The following is a 13,223-nucleotide window of genomic DNA, read 5'->3' as shown; positions in this document are numbered from 1 at the left end:
CAGTGAGAATTACTTCACACTTGAACTAAATGGAATTTCACTGTTATAAATCCATAGTTTAAACTTCGGTTTTGATACGAGTGCAAAACCATGCAAACACTCTGGATGACAGAAATTCATTCTGTGCAGTCTCTCAACATTAGAAGTAGTTCTCAGATCTTCACTGTTAACCTTGCTGATGACTTTTTTATCATATTAATAATATGCCAGTGTATTGCTGTTTCTGAATCATACCAATAATTTCTGAAGCAGTCAAACGTACCACAGTCTTGTGAAATTTAGCTCTGAGAATGTAACTTTAACCCAGCCAAATATAATTTGGTCTAAGGTAGTACAGAAACTTAGTAAACTCAGCATGCTAACGGGAATGCTAATTCCTAATGGAATTCCTTTCTGGGTAAGACCCATTGGAAAAAGACTGAAGTGCTTTCAAGAACATTACATTTCATTCAAAAAAGGTGGCTACCGTGTATTTCAGACTTGTTTAACTTCTCCTTTAACTACACAAATGACTAACCTTCAATTGAGCTGCTGAAGAGTTTGCCCCATTGAGCAAGCCGAGAAGTTCCACTCCCAGCCCATGGAAAGCAAATCAACCTACAGAGAGCGTTTGGCCTTTTGTATGGACAAGCAACCACTTTCTCCATTTCTAAAAACAAACAAACAACAAGAAAAAACAAGAAAACCAAACGTCATTTTAGAACAAGACTCTTCAGCTACAGGAAAATTAGAGTGAATGAAGTTTAATTTGAAACAATGGGCCGCAATATTTTCTGTTATCAGAACTGCTTATGCCACAACAATCTGTTAGATAATCTTCATGCAACAGTGGAAACCAGTTCTGTTTTTATAAATGGTGATGAAATTGTATTGAGCAACACCCCTAGTTAATATTTTCTCCTATTCAAATCACTGTCCACAAAGAATGTAACAAGCAGGAGAAAAAAACGATGTAGGATTTCAGGATGACCATTTAAAAACACAGGTTTTTAGAACATACACAAAAATATAAGGTACATCTGAAGACCTAGAAGACATAAGGACCACCTGGTTCAATATTCTCTCTAATGCAGTGGTAAAATGGATGTCAAGGGAACTGGATGCAGTTTCTTTATATATAGGAAACATCTATGAATTTATCTTTCATGTATTTATCCAGTCTCTCCTTCAATTCCTATGAACAGGTGCCATCTATGACATCCTCTTTCAATGAGTTGCACAGCTCTAGTGTTGGTTGCATAAAGAATAAGCTCCTTTTTTGCTTTTAATCCAACTCCTGCAGCTTCATTTCATGGCCACAGAGCAGTACTGCAAAGAAAGTGAATAGTGCGTCTCTCAGGATTTGCCCCAGAGCATTTCTGAGATGTTCTGTCATATTGTCTCTGGCTGCAGTCAGCCCTTTTCATGAATGAAAAGCCTTGGCTTGCTTTGGTATGCCTCCTAGGGCGCTGCTTCCATACTCATGACCAGCATCACTGCGCATGTCTGGACTTTTTCTGATTTTTTTAATATTCTTTTCAAGACAGTAGAGTAACCACAACCACATTCAGCTTTATCACAGCAGCATTAATATTTTTGTTTACTCACTGACAGATGCAACAGCTAAAGCACAATTTATAACTGCTGCTTCCTTCTCACTGCAAAGGAAAAATAGCATTGAAGATGACAACTCTGTTGTCTCTAGCATCAGATACTGTCTTTACTATCTGAAGAAAAGAGCAAATTTCAGCCATTTTTATTCTTCTTTCCTGGTTTTCATGTCCTTTATTCCTGCTTATCAGGTTTGTGGACATAAGTACTGAGGTGACACGCTGCTACTGCTTGTGTGCTGGCAAAAGAACCTGGGAACACCATGTGCAACAGAAATACCTGGTAAAGATAAATTAATTAGAAGCAACAGTGATGATACAGAATTTTTAAATAAAATGTTTTCTGCAACCATTACAACAAACTCGCATGTTCTTGTTCAAAAGACTGAAAAATAGCAACTAAGGGATAACAAGCAGCAAAATTCTATTTTCAAAATGCTGCAAAACATTATGCATATTATTTCCTTCTTTGAATATAGCTCATTATATGCAAGGGCTGATGCATCACAAAATACATCCACATGCCTACATGCAGTCTTTTTCACCTGTACAAAAAGTTTGAGAAATGCAACCAGACCAGAACAGGCAGCAGTTCAAACCCATTTTAAAAATACATAATGAAGCAAGACAGAAGAAAATCCACACAAATGTTGCTGTGGCAATTTCTTGATTTTCACATATATTTAAACTGGAAAGTTTGTCAACATTTGTCAAGAATCACCTCAAAGAAACTATAAGAAGAGCAAGCAAAAAAAAAACTTTTATCAAAAATCACTGGGTAGACAATGTGAGCTTAAAAATAGCTGGAGGATAGTGGAACCAATTCTGCAGAGGACATAATTCCTCTGGTAGATTCACTTAGCTTCAGTACCATGAATCCACTTTAGACAGTCACTTCTTCCACAAAAAGACAGAAAACCTCAAACATTTCTGAAGCCAACATTTTAACTTGACAGTCAAATAAGAAAAGAAAAATCTCTCTCAAACTGATTCCAAAGGGGAGAGAAAAATTTCAAGCATGATGAAGAAGGACATGTAGTTGAAGTCCCTAAACTATTTAAAGATACATTACCAGTCATCGAGAATCTTTCACACTTTCTACTCACACAGGTTTATTCCATCACTATCCACCCAGCTGACTTCAGCTGCAAATACTTGAATAGGTAGGAAAAACCACCAGTGCCCGGAAAAGACAGCCCTAGCGTAGATCCACTTCCCAGCACTCCACAGAAAGAAGCAGGAATCGGCATTTCTACGTACCAGCAGCAATGGGAGCAGAGGCAGCCTGGCAGGAGAGGAGGGATGTGCACCTGGGTGGCACAGCCACTGCTTTAAGTCTTCTCCAGGCTCAAGGGGAGGAGCCCACACCCTGGAAAAAAGGCAGGGCCTGAGGCACAGAGCACCCCAAAAGGGAGACAGAGCATCAGGGGCTTGGCCTGACACACAGTGTTGGAAGCAAGATATGGAAAGCGCAAGGACAGATCGGTCCCAAAGACTGACAAAGCACAGTTCAACATGCCCATGATGGTGCTGAAGTTACACCAGTTTCAATATGGAGCCCCACACCTTGCTGAAGAAAAAGCCTGCCTAAAGTAACCAAGAAAAGACAGCCTTTTGTAAGAACTATATTCGAAAGTACAGCACCCACACCTCTGCTGGACAGTTTTGTAGGGGCCTGAAAATGTTAACGTAGAAGAACATTGCCTGATTTGAATAAGACACTGCATTTGGTTAGTAGGCCAGTTATAATTTCTACAAGCTGGAAGACATAGCTGTGTGCAAATGACTTCTGTTATCTCCTGTGTTGTGCTCCTGGGGATCAGATGCTATCAGCAACCTAAAACCACCAGTTATATTTTGTAATTGCATTTGTAGTACTAGGAATATTGCCTTGTTGTTGTTGTTGTTACTCTACCGAAAATATCAGTAGTGATAACAAAAAACATGCAAAAGTAGTGGCCAAAACTAATGAATCTGAGTGCTCAAATGGCTTCCGATGCTTAACTTGAGACACATAAGTTAGACTACTTTGTGGGTTTCATATTATTCTTCATTTCTAGGAAACTGAAAAATCTGTGGCGGTAAGAGAAAAGCCTGCCTGTTGACTTAGCCAGTCAGTAAGCAGTTTCCCAAACGAGGTCTGCAGTTTTCTACTCCCTGCTGATCTCTGCTTGCCTGAGAAAACCTAAATTAACATGACAAACAAGCCAAAATTCCAGTGTTGCTCAGGTTCCAGTGTTTCTCAAATGTCAGTGTTTCTCCCTTATCCTGCCTCTTCTGACTGCAGCAGCTTCCATGGAAAAGCGTGGGCTCCACAGTAAAGGCTGGTCCTGGGCCCCGCAGCTGCCACTTCCAAATGGCAAAGTGGAAAGTGTTGCTAAGGCTTCTTCCACAGGACTTTTCTGTTGTAATTATTGTGAAGTAAGATGAGGCACACCTATGTTTGGAAGGTGCACAACTTAAAGCAGCTTATATTTGCTAGTCCTGACCTGTGCTGTCATGCCCAGTACTGCTTCTCCACATGATGTATGTTCTATAAGAGGTATTTGATGATAAGGTACAACTTATCATAAAGTACCTAATATGCTTTATTTATTCCTACCTCAAACTGTGCCAACTGTAAAATCTGACACACAGCATTAATGTTATGAAAGCCAGCTGTTATAAATGTCAGGTCAACCAATAATGTTCCTAAAAGTAATAAAATCCTATTGGAAACTATTATTTCTTAACCAAGGCTGAAAATAGAATAGGTTAAGATTTTGAAAGTAGCATGACAGTTCCTTAAAAATAATAAAATTATAAATTGTATGTATTGGTTGGTTTTGCTTGCCTTCTAAATTTTTTCTCAGTATCCAAAGACTATAAATTTATTTGTTTTCATATGAAAAATTAATATTTTCACAAATTAAGCAGTTCCAGGAGGTGTCACTCTCAACAAAATTATGTTTGCCATTTCCAGGGTTGAAGGTAAAAGAGGGCTTTACAGAGCCAGCTTTGCCAACTCAGCACTAGCACAGAACAGAATAGACTAGACTATAAAGTTGGAAGGGACCTATTAACACAATGATCATCTAGTCCAACTGCCCGACCTATTTAGGGCTGATCAAAAGTTGAAATGTTGTTAAGGGCATTGTCCAAATGCCTCTTAAATACCAACAGCCTTGGGGCATCGACCACCTCCCTAGGGAGCCTGTTCCAGTGTTTGAACACCCTTTCAGTAAAGAAACATTTCCTTATGTCCAGTCTAAACCTCCCCTGGCACAGCTTTGAACCGTTCCCTCATGTCATATCACTGGATCCCAGGGAGAAGAGCTCGGCATCTCACTCCCCTCCTCCCCTCCGCAGGAGGCTGTCGAGAACCATGAGGTCGCCCCTCAGCCTCCTTTTCTCCAAACTAGACAAGCCCAAAGTGCTCAGCCGCTTCTTACAGGACATTCCTGCCAGCCCTGTCACCAGGTTTCTTGCCCTTCTCTGGACACATTCAAGGACCTTCACACCCTTCTCAAATTGTGGGGCCCAGAAGTGCACACAGTACCTGAGGTGAGGCCTCACCAGCATTGAACACAGCAGGACACTCACCTTTTTTGACCAGCTGGTGACGCTGTGTTTGATGCCCCCCAGGATGGGGTTTGCCCCCTTGGCTGCCAGGGCTCACACTGCTGACTCACACTGAGCTGCTGTCACCCGGCACCCCCATGTCCGTTTCTGCAGGTCTGCTCTCCAGACACTCCTCTCCCAATTTATACTCATGCCCAGCGTTACTCCATCCTAAGTGCAGAATCCAGCATTTGGACTTGTTAAATTTCATCCCATTAATCATATCCCAAAGTTCTAATCTATCTAGATCACTCTGCAAGGCCTCCCATTCCTAAAGAGAGTCAGTAGTACCTCCCCGTTTGGTACCATCAGCAAACTTGCTAATGGTGCATTCAACTCCTGCATCCAGATTGTTGATAAATATATTGACCAGAACTGAACCTAGAACTGAACCCTGAGGACCACCACTGGTGACTGGTCACCAGCCAGATGTAGCCTCATTCACTACAACCCTTTGAGCTCTGTTTTTCAGCCAGTTCCTTCACCCAGTGCACCATGAACCTGCTCATCCCACAGCTGAACAACTTATCCAGAAGGATGCTGTGCAGGACAGTATCAAAAGCTTTACTAAAATCCAGAAAAACTATATCCAATGTCTTCCCTTTGCCCATGAGGCGGGTGACCTTATGACAGGAGATCAAATTAGTTAAACAAGACTTTCCCTTTGAGAACCCATGTTGACTGTGCCTGACAGTTGCATTATTCTTTAAATGTCTTTCCATAATACTCAGTACAATCTTCTCCATATTTTTTCCAGGAACTGACGTTAGACTAACAGCTCTGTAGTTCCTGGGTCTTCCCTCGCACCCTTTTGGTAGATTGGAATAACCTAGGCTAGCTTCCAGCCAGCAGGGACCTCGCCAGACTCCCAAGACCTTTGGTAGATGATTGAGAGTGGTCTTGCTGTAACATGTGCTAGCTCCCTCAGTACTGTGGGGTGAATCCCATCAGGCCCCAAGGACTTGTGCACATTCAGCTGGAACAGCTGGTCCCTTACAATTCCAGTGTCCACAAATAGAAAGTCACTGTTCCCACAGTTGTAGTCCTCCGACTCGGGACGAGGCAGCCCAGTATCTGTCAGTATTATTAAAGACTGAGGCAAAAAAAAAATTGAATGCCTCTGCATTTTCTTCATCCTTACTAGATGAGCATCTTCAATATCCTCTTGCTATTAACATGTTTTTAAAAGGCTTTCTTGTTATCTGAAGCACCACTGGCCAGTTTCAACCCTAACTGAGCTTTGGCCTTTCATGTTTTCTCACTGCATATATGAACCACAGCTCTGTAATATTCCTGCAAAACCTGACCTCGCTTCCAGAAATCATACAATTTCTTTTTTCTCTTGAGCTCCATGAGAAGTTCTCTGTTCAGCCAAGCTGGTCTTCTGCCTCACTTGCGTGACTTAACACACAGTGGAATTGCCTCCTCCTTTGCTCCTAAAAGGTGCTTCTTGAAAACCGATTAACACTCGTGGACTCCTAAGTCCACAAAAGCAGATTCCCAGGGTACTCTGCTAGATATAATAGCTCCCTGAATATCTTAAAGTTTGCTCTCCTGAAGTCCAGGGTAGAAACTCTGCTGTCCTTTTTTTCTCATTACACTGAAAATTTTAAAATCAATGATTTCCTGATCACTGTGGTCACCTACCATCACATCCCCCACGAGCTCTTCTCTATTCACAAACAGCATGTCTAGGAGGGTATCTTTCCTAGTTGGCTCACTGAGTACTTGTGTCAAGAAGCTATCTCCTACAGACTTCAAGAATTTCCGAGACCTGCTCATCATGGCAGTATGATACTCCCAGTTATGTCTGGGAAGTTGGAGTCTCCCATAAGGACGAGAGCTACTGATCCAGAAATTTCTCCTGATTGCCTGTAGAATAACTCGTTGGTGCTTACATCCTTGCTGGGCAATCAGTAGTAGACACCCAGTACAACACCTCCTTTGTTTTCCATCCCCCTAATCCTCACCCAGAGGCTCTCAACCACATCATCGCTAACTCTAAGGGTTGTGCAATCAAACCTCTCTCTTACATACAACACCTCCACCTCATTTGCTCTGCCTATCCCTTCTGAACAGCCTGTAGCCCTCCATTCTAGCACGCCAGTTGTGGGACTCATTCCACCAAATCTCGCTAATACCAATGATATTGTAGCTCTGTGAGCTAAGCAACACTTCCAGTTCATCCTGTTTGTTTTTCATACTGTGTGTGTTGGTGTACAAACATTTCAGATATGTCCTTGAGCCATCCATGCTCCCAGAAGCAGCGTAAATTGCCACCTTCAGGCAATGACATGCCAACCCTTGGCTTACCTGCTGCAACACTGTTGGTATCTCCTTCCCTGCATTGATTCTAGTTTAAACCTCTCTCAGTCAGTCCCTCCTGCTTACACCCAAAGTTGCCTTTTCCCATCAGGACAGGTGGATCTCTTCAGGCCCCAGAATACCTTGTCTCTTGAAGGCTCTTCCATGGTTTAAAAACCTGAAGTTTTGGCAGAGGCACCAGCCCTGGAGCCAGGTACTGATATCCTGGGGTCGCCTGTTTGTTCCAAAGTCTTCCTCCGTTACTGAGAGGGCTGAAGAAAACACGACCTGTGCTTCTACATGTTTTAGCGTTCTTCTTGATAGGCCTTAGATTTTTTGACGTGACAGCATTCCTACCCATGTGAAAGAGCAGGAATGGACGGTAGTCTGAAGGTTGTAGCAGGCTCTTCAGTCTTATGGTGACATCCCTAATTCAGGCCCCAGGGAGGCAGCAAACTTCCCTGAAAAGAGGGTCCAGTCTGCAAACAGGTCATTCCATTCCACACAGTGGGGAATCACCAATGACCATAACTCACCATTGTTTCTTCTTGGCGCTGGTCTTAATGCAGGTTTTGTTGTGAGGGGTTGGTCTCTCTGACCTTGACAAGACCGTTTGCACAGGTTTCTCCTCTATCTCATTATGCACTTCATCTATCAGACTCAAGCCCTCATACCTGTTCTGTAAGGTCTCTCAGAGGGTAATTTAGAGGGTAAGGAGGGGTTTCTCTTATCACTCAGTGCTGTAACCTTTTTCCACCCCTCCTTATCCCTTGTGATGCTGCCTTTCTCCTGGCACAAAGCAGATCCAGGACCTGCCTTCGTAATGGCCGTGCTGAGTTGGCTTCCATGCATCACAGATGGCAGAGTGTGGGTCCACTGAAAACCACCCTCTAAGACTCTCAAATACTCTTCAGAAGTTCCTTATCCTTACAGATTTCTTAGCTGCTGCTTTCTGGCAATTTTCAGTCTCTTTTGGACCACAAAACTAATACAAGCGGACCTAATGGTAAGTCAAAAAATACCTGCATGCTCAAAAAACTGAAACTTACTTACTACCAATTGATGGTAAATGACAACATCTACTATTCTGTATAAGCAGTGTGCATTCTGCAGGTCATAAAACTGAAATGCATGAAGTAACCTGTCACTTCTAGCAATCTGCAAGATTAAAAGTGGATAAAACACTTAGAGGATGACTAGTAAGTGTGATTCTTTCAGAAATGATAGTGAAATAGTGCAGGAGTAATCTTTTTATCCAGTAGATATTAGTACTGGAAACCCACCAATGTAATTCTTGTTTAACAACAGAAACATTGCTGGGGCAGTTGCAACTCACTAGTAGTAGTTTAATGTGACTCATTTTGACCAGTAAAATAAGCATATACAGATCCCTGAATTAAGGCAACAAAGCAACATGTGTTCCTCAGTTGTACACAACAGATTTAAAGAACTAAATTGTGTATGTTGCTCAATAAAAGTTGACTTTAAATACTGACAGTTGTGAAATACATTGGATAGTATGTATTGTGCAATTTGTTTACTCTTCCAACAGTCATTGTTCATTGTCAATAATTATTTATTATTTTAACAAATCTGCATCATTTTTAGCACATTTACTGCAATTATACTTCATTTCCTCATCACTCAACTTCAAAGGATAAAAATAAGGATACACTTAAATCTTTCTCTTAAAAAACCACCCTTAGCTGCTTCTATGGAGAGGCATGCAATTAAGCAGTTCTCATACCATCCAAAAGAAAGCAGTAGTAAGCCTTCCCTTTGGGGCAGTCTTGAGACAGAGACAGTCTTAAATGAATCAAAACCGGCATGCATCACAATTTATTATTAATCTTAATTATGGCCTCAGAGAATTACACTGTCGAGGGTTAAGATTGCGGGGTGACAATCAAACCCTGGCAGATGTATTGTTAACCTCCTCTCCCCCCCACTTCCCCCTTTTGCCCCTTCCTCTCCCCCCTTCCCACTAAGGACAGGCGATCGGGAGGCAAAGAAGGACAGAGAGAAGAGAGTCAGAAAAATTAAAGATATTTTACTAATGCTACTAATAAGAATAGAGAAAATAATACAAAATATACAAAACCAATCTTGAAAGTCTCAGCAACTGCAGAGCCAGCACCCAAAGTCCTGGATTAGACTCTGTAGCCAACCGGAGCTGGATTCGGTCTCTCACTAGGCCTCAGTTCGCAGGGACAACCGGGAAGGTCCTCTCCTAATATCAGCCATGAGGAAAAAGGGAAAAGGAAAAGGGATGAGATCCTCGTGATCTCCCACTTTTATATGAAGTATTCACGTGAATGGAATGTTATACACAGTTGGTCAGTCTCTTGGTCACCGGTTTCTCGTTGCCCCTCTTGCGAGATATCCATCCGTACTTATCAGTAAGTTTGCATTCCATTGCTAGGTTTACCAAAACATGTATCTGGCTTTAGCTGACAGGCAAAATTCACTAAAAGAGAAACTTGGTTTTCAACAAAACCAGGACACACACACAAGTAATAAAATAGGAATCATGCAGCTGAAACATGGAGGGAAAAGCAGAATTTGCAGAAGGGAAGACTTTAGAGATGCATTAGCAGAACCTCCTGGAGAGATTTGGAAAGATGAGTGACAGCAGAAAGAGTATTGAAGAGACCTCACCTGGAATTCTGCCCATAGCACTGGTCAGCCTCTTCAAGAAAAGTGAATTCAAACCAGATCTGGCGCATGGTGTGGCTAGAAAAGAGTTTATAAAGATAGCACATTACCTTCTACAAACAGAGTGGAAGACAAGGATGGGGAAGTGAGGACATTTCAAGTAATGGTTACAGCTTGTCCATGAACTAACCATGGCTATAAATAAGATTTTTTTTTTTTAGCCACTGGATCCATCAGATTCTGCAACAGCTTTCCAGAAAAGCTACCAGCTTTAAGATTGATTCGTGTTATTAAAATGGTTATAGAACATGCACGTGACAATGGCTTGGTGAACACTTTCAGCACCATGCACCTATTAGCTTGATGCAGGAAATGAGTCTGTACATGAGTGAAGACAGCCAGCTAGTTTCAATGCCATAAGACAGTTCTGCTAACAGAAAACAACATTTAGTTCAACAAATAGAGAGTTCTTTTTATTATTGTACTTAATACATAGTGCTAAGGTCCGCTGAGCAAGGAAGAAAATAAAATTTTTAAGTACTCAGGAAAAAGCCTGGAGGCAGCAGAATCCAGTAGAAAAGCTGACTTTCCAGTCTTGCAAAAAGAAATAAAGCATGGAAGTCACATAAAAACGGCCAGTCTGTATACATGGCTGGCCATGGAAAATAAAAGAAAAATAAATGCACATTTTTGTTGCTATGTCAGTAGGAGAGGAACATGTGTTGACCTATCATTATCTGAAGCATCCTAGTAACTGATAGAACTGCTTCACTGGCATAACCAAAAAAACCCACTTCTGAGATAGAACAAAACTTCATCAATACCAGTTTGCCCCTGTCTCGGCCCTGTCAGCTGCAGATACAGAAAGATACCGTGGCAGGATCCCAGCTGCCTAGAGGAGCCCTTCCTACACTTGCTCCCTGCAGCAAACACCCAAACCAGGGAAATTGTGTTTACGTTCCAAAAGCCAGATTTTGTAAGAACCTAAATTAGAACAATGAACCTTTAAACAGAGAAATGTGGGCAGGAAACAGGCTTTCTCATACTATCAGCCTCTCAGCCCACATTGCAGTCTTGAAACTTCTCCCTAAGGCTGCTCAGGTGCCCCCTGCCTGGGCACAACCTTGTGGCCATCCACAGAAGTCTCCACCTGATCTAGAGTGCAGCACCCTTAGCAGTGCAAACTGCTGGCCACCCACAGCCTCCTATGGGAACACGGTGAGGCACACAAAATGATAAACAAAAAACCTCATATACTGTCATCTCCGATACATCACACAGATTAGAAACCCAGTTTTGGTCTCAAATTTTGGAGACTCATTGATAGCTTTGGGATAAAGCTCACCCTACAGAAATGCTTTCAACTAGGAATGTTCAAGGAAGGGATCCAAATTTCAATTCCTACTGTGGTAGAACAAGAGCCACAACCAGACTGTAACACTTCCAGGCAGCAATATCAGATAAGAGAAAAGTTATTGGGTGCTATAATAAGCTAGTGAGACAATGCAAACTATCAACAAGAACGCTGTGGAATAAGAAAATGAATTTGTTGGTCCTTAGATGCTCTGCACCCTGTAAGTAAAAGGAAACTGTAGGAATTTTTTGAGTTCAACAACCACCACAGGTGTTCTTAGCACAAAAGAGAGGTGGAATTGCCACTATGGACCCCATCCAGCTTGTATGAGAAGATAAAGACATATTTCAAGAACCAGGCACCAACCTTAAGTCAGAAATACACACATCTTTTGTATTTCCTTTACAACTGGACCCTGAAAAACTGAAGGCAATTAAAGAAATGCCAAGAGCAGAGCATATGAATGATGTACAGCGACTGCCACAGAAAAAGAATGCAGACTTGATCTGAGCAAAGCATTAGGTCTAACATACAATAAACAGATGAAGCAACTAAAGTTACAGAGAGAGGCTTTCCAAAGATGCCCAGGAGTAACACAATACAGAACCTTGGTGAAGACAGCCCTTCTACACATAAGAAACTGAGCTCATCTAGAAATGCAACTGACTGTACTCCCCAAAAGGCAGTAATTCCATCAGTGCATGGGGCAAATATGCAATCTGATAATGAATCATTAGAAAACAGCATGAGGAAACCATTGCTGAATGCTCTCAGGCATGTTAATAGCATGGAGGTGCTTCTATGGGAGGATAAAGATTTCCTGATATAGGTGCACTGAGCAGGACCCTGCCTTTGCCTTTAAAAACTGTACATGTGCAGGCTACAAAACCTCCACAACTGGTTCCGTAAAATAAGAGTTAATCAACAAATGTAGCAACATACTCACATTTGCATTTGGAGGCTCCAAGAAAGTCAGCAAACTCCATAGTGCTATAGCAGTAAAACTACAAGTATTGTGAGGATAGCCAGACGTGAAGGAACAGTCTATTGCACTTCCTAAGAAGTAAGAGATACACTGCTTGTTAAAGGCAGGATTTTGTTTAAGGGGACAAAGCAATGATAGCAGTAGATAAAAGAAGAAGCCGAAATCAATAGATGCATGCGTCACACTTAGGGGAATAGGTGAACTAAGGCACAAATCACCTGACCAGGAACAGATGCAGAGCTGAGCATGCAGAATGAGAAGTTATCAGAGTACACTTACTGGCAACAAAAATCACAGCCCAGAGTCTGGAAAAAAGTTCACTAGAAATGTGTTCACTTGTTATAGAGCAGCTACCTCACCATAGCACATTACGACTCCAGCTTCTGGAAGCAGGAGTGTCTGGGCACTGTGCACAGCTGTATCTACAAATTCTGCAGGGTAACAGATTATTACACAGCAGTTAACTTGCAGAAACTATACAGTCTTCACCAACAGAAACAGTGACAACGTGAGACAGTTGTCAGTGGTCCCTTCTTCCTCTGCACATCTATAAAGTATGAAGAGTCATGCAGCTACCAGCACTTAACCACTGAGAGTGAACGACGGTGCTAATTTGACTATATATTTGACTATAAACTGCCGATTGATCCTTCAGAAATCATCAATACTTGATGTGAGCCAAGTAAAATACTGCCAGAGATTGAATCACAGAAAAGATTGAAATAGCTATTGAAAA

General features: G+C 41.8%; 1 protein-coding gene across 2 annotated transcripts in view; it reads right to left on the bottom strand.

Moving 5' to 3' along the window:
* The window catches only part of OLAH (oleoyl-ACP hydrolase), a 29,727-nt gene that overhangs the window by 10,609 nt on the left and 5,895 nt on the right, over positions 1-13,223 (bottom strand). Inside the window, exons 2-3 of one of the 2 annotated variants that reach the window (XM_071805180.1) lie at positions 10,152-10,226; positions 518-649 (exon numbers count right to left, since the gene is read on the bottom strand). In XM_071805180.1, the coding sequence (XP_071661281.1) occupies positions 518-649; positions 10,152-10,226 (207 nt within the window). Of the gene's footprint in view, positions 1-517; positions 650-2,849; positions 2,999-10,151; positions 10,227-13,223 lie in introns of those variants that run through there. The other variant, XM_071805179.1, reaches the window with a different exon arrangement.

The sequence above is a fragment of the Patagioenas fasciata genome, chromosome 2, assembly GCF_037038585.1.
Source record: "Patagioenas fasciata isolate bPatFas1 chromosome 2, bPatFas1.hap1, whole genome shotgun sequence".
Lineage (NCBI taxonomy): Eukaryota > Metazoa > Chordata > Aves > Columbiformes > Columbidae > Patagioenas > Patagioenas fasciata.
This window is presented reverse-complemented; position numbering and strand designations above follow the sequence as displayed.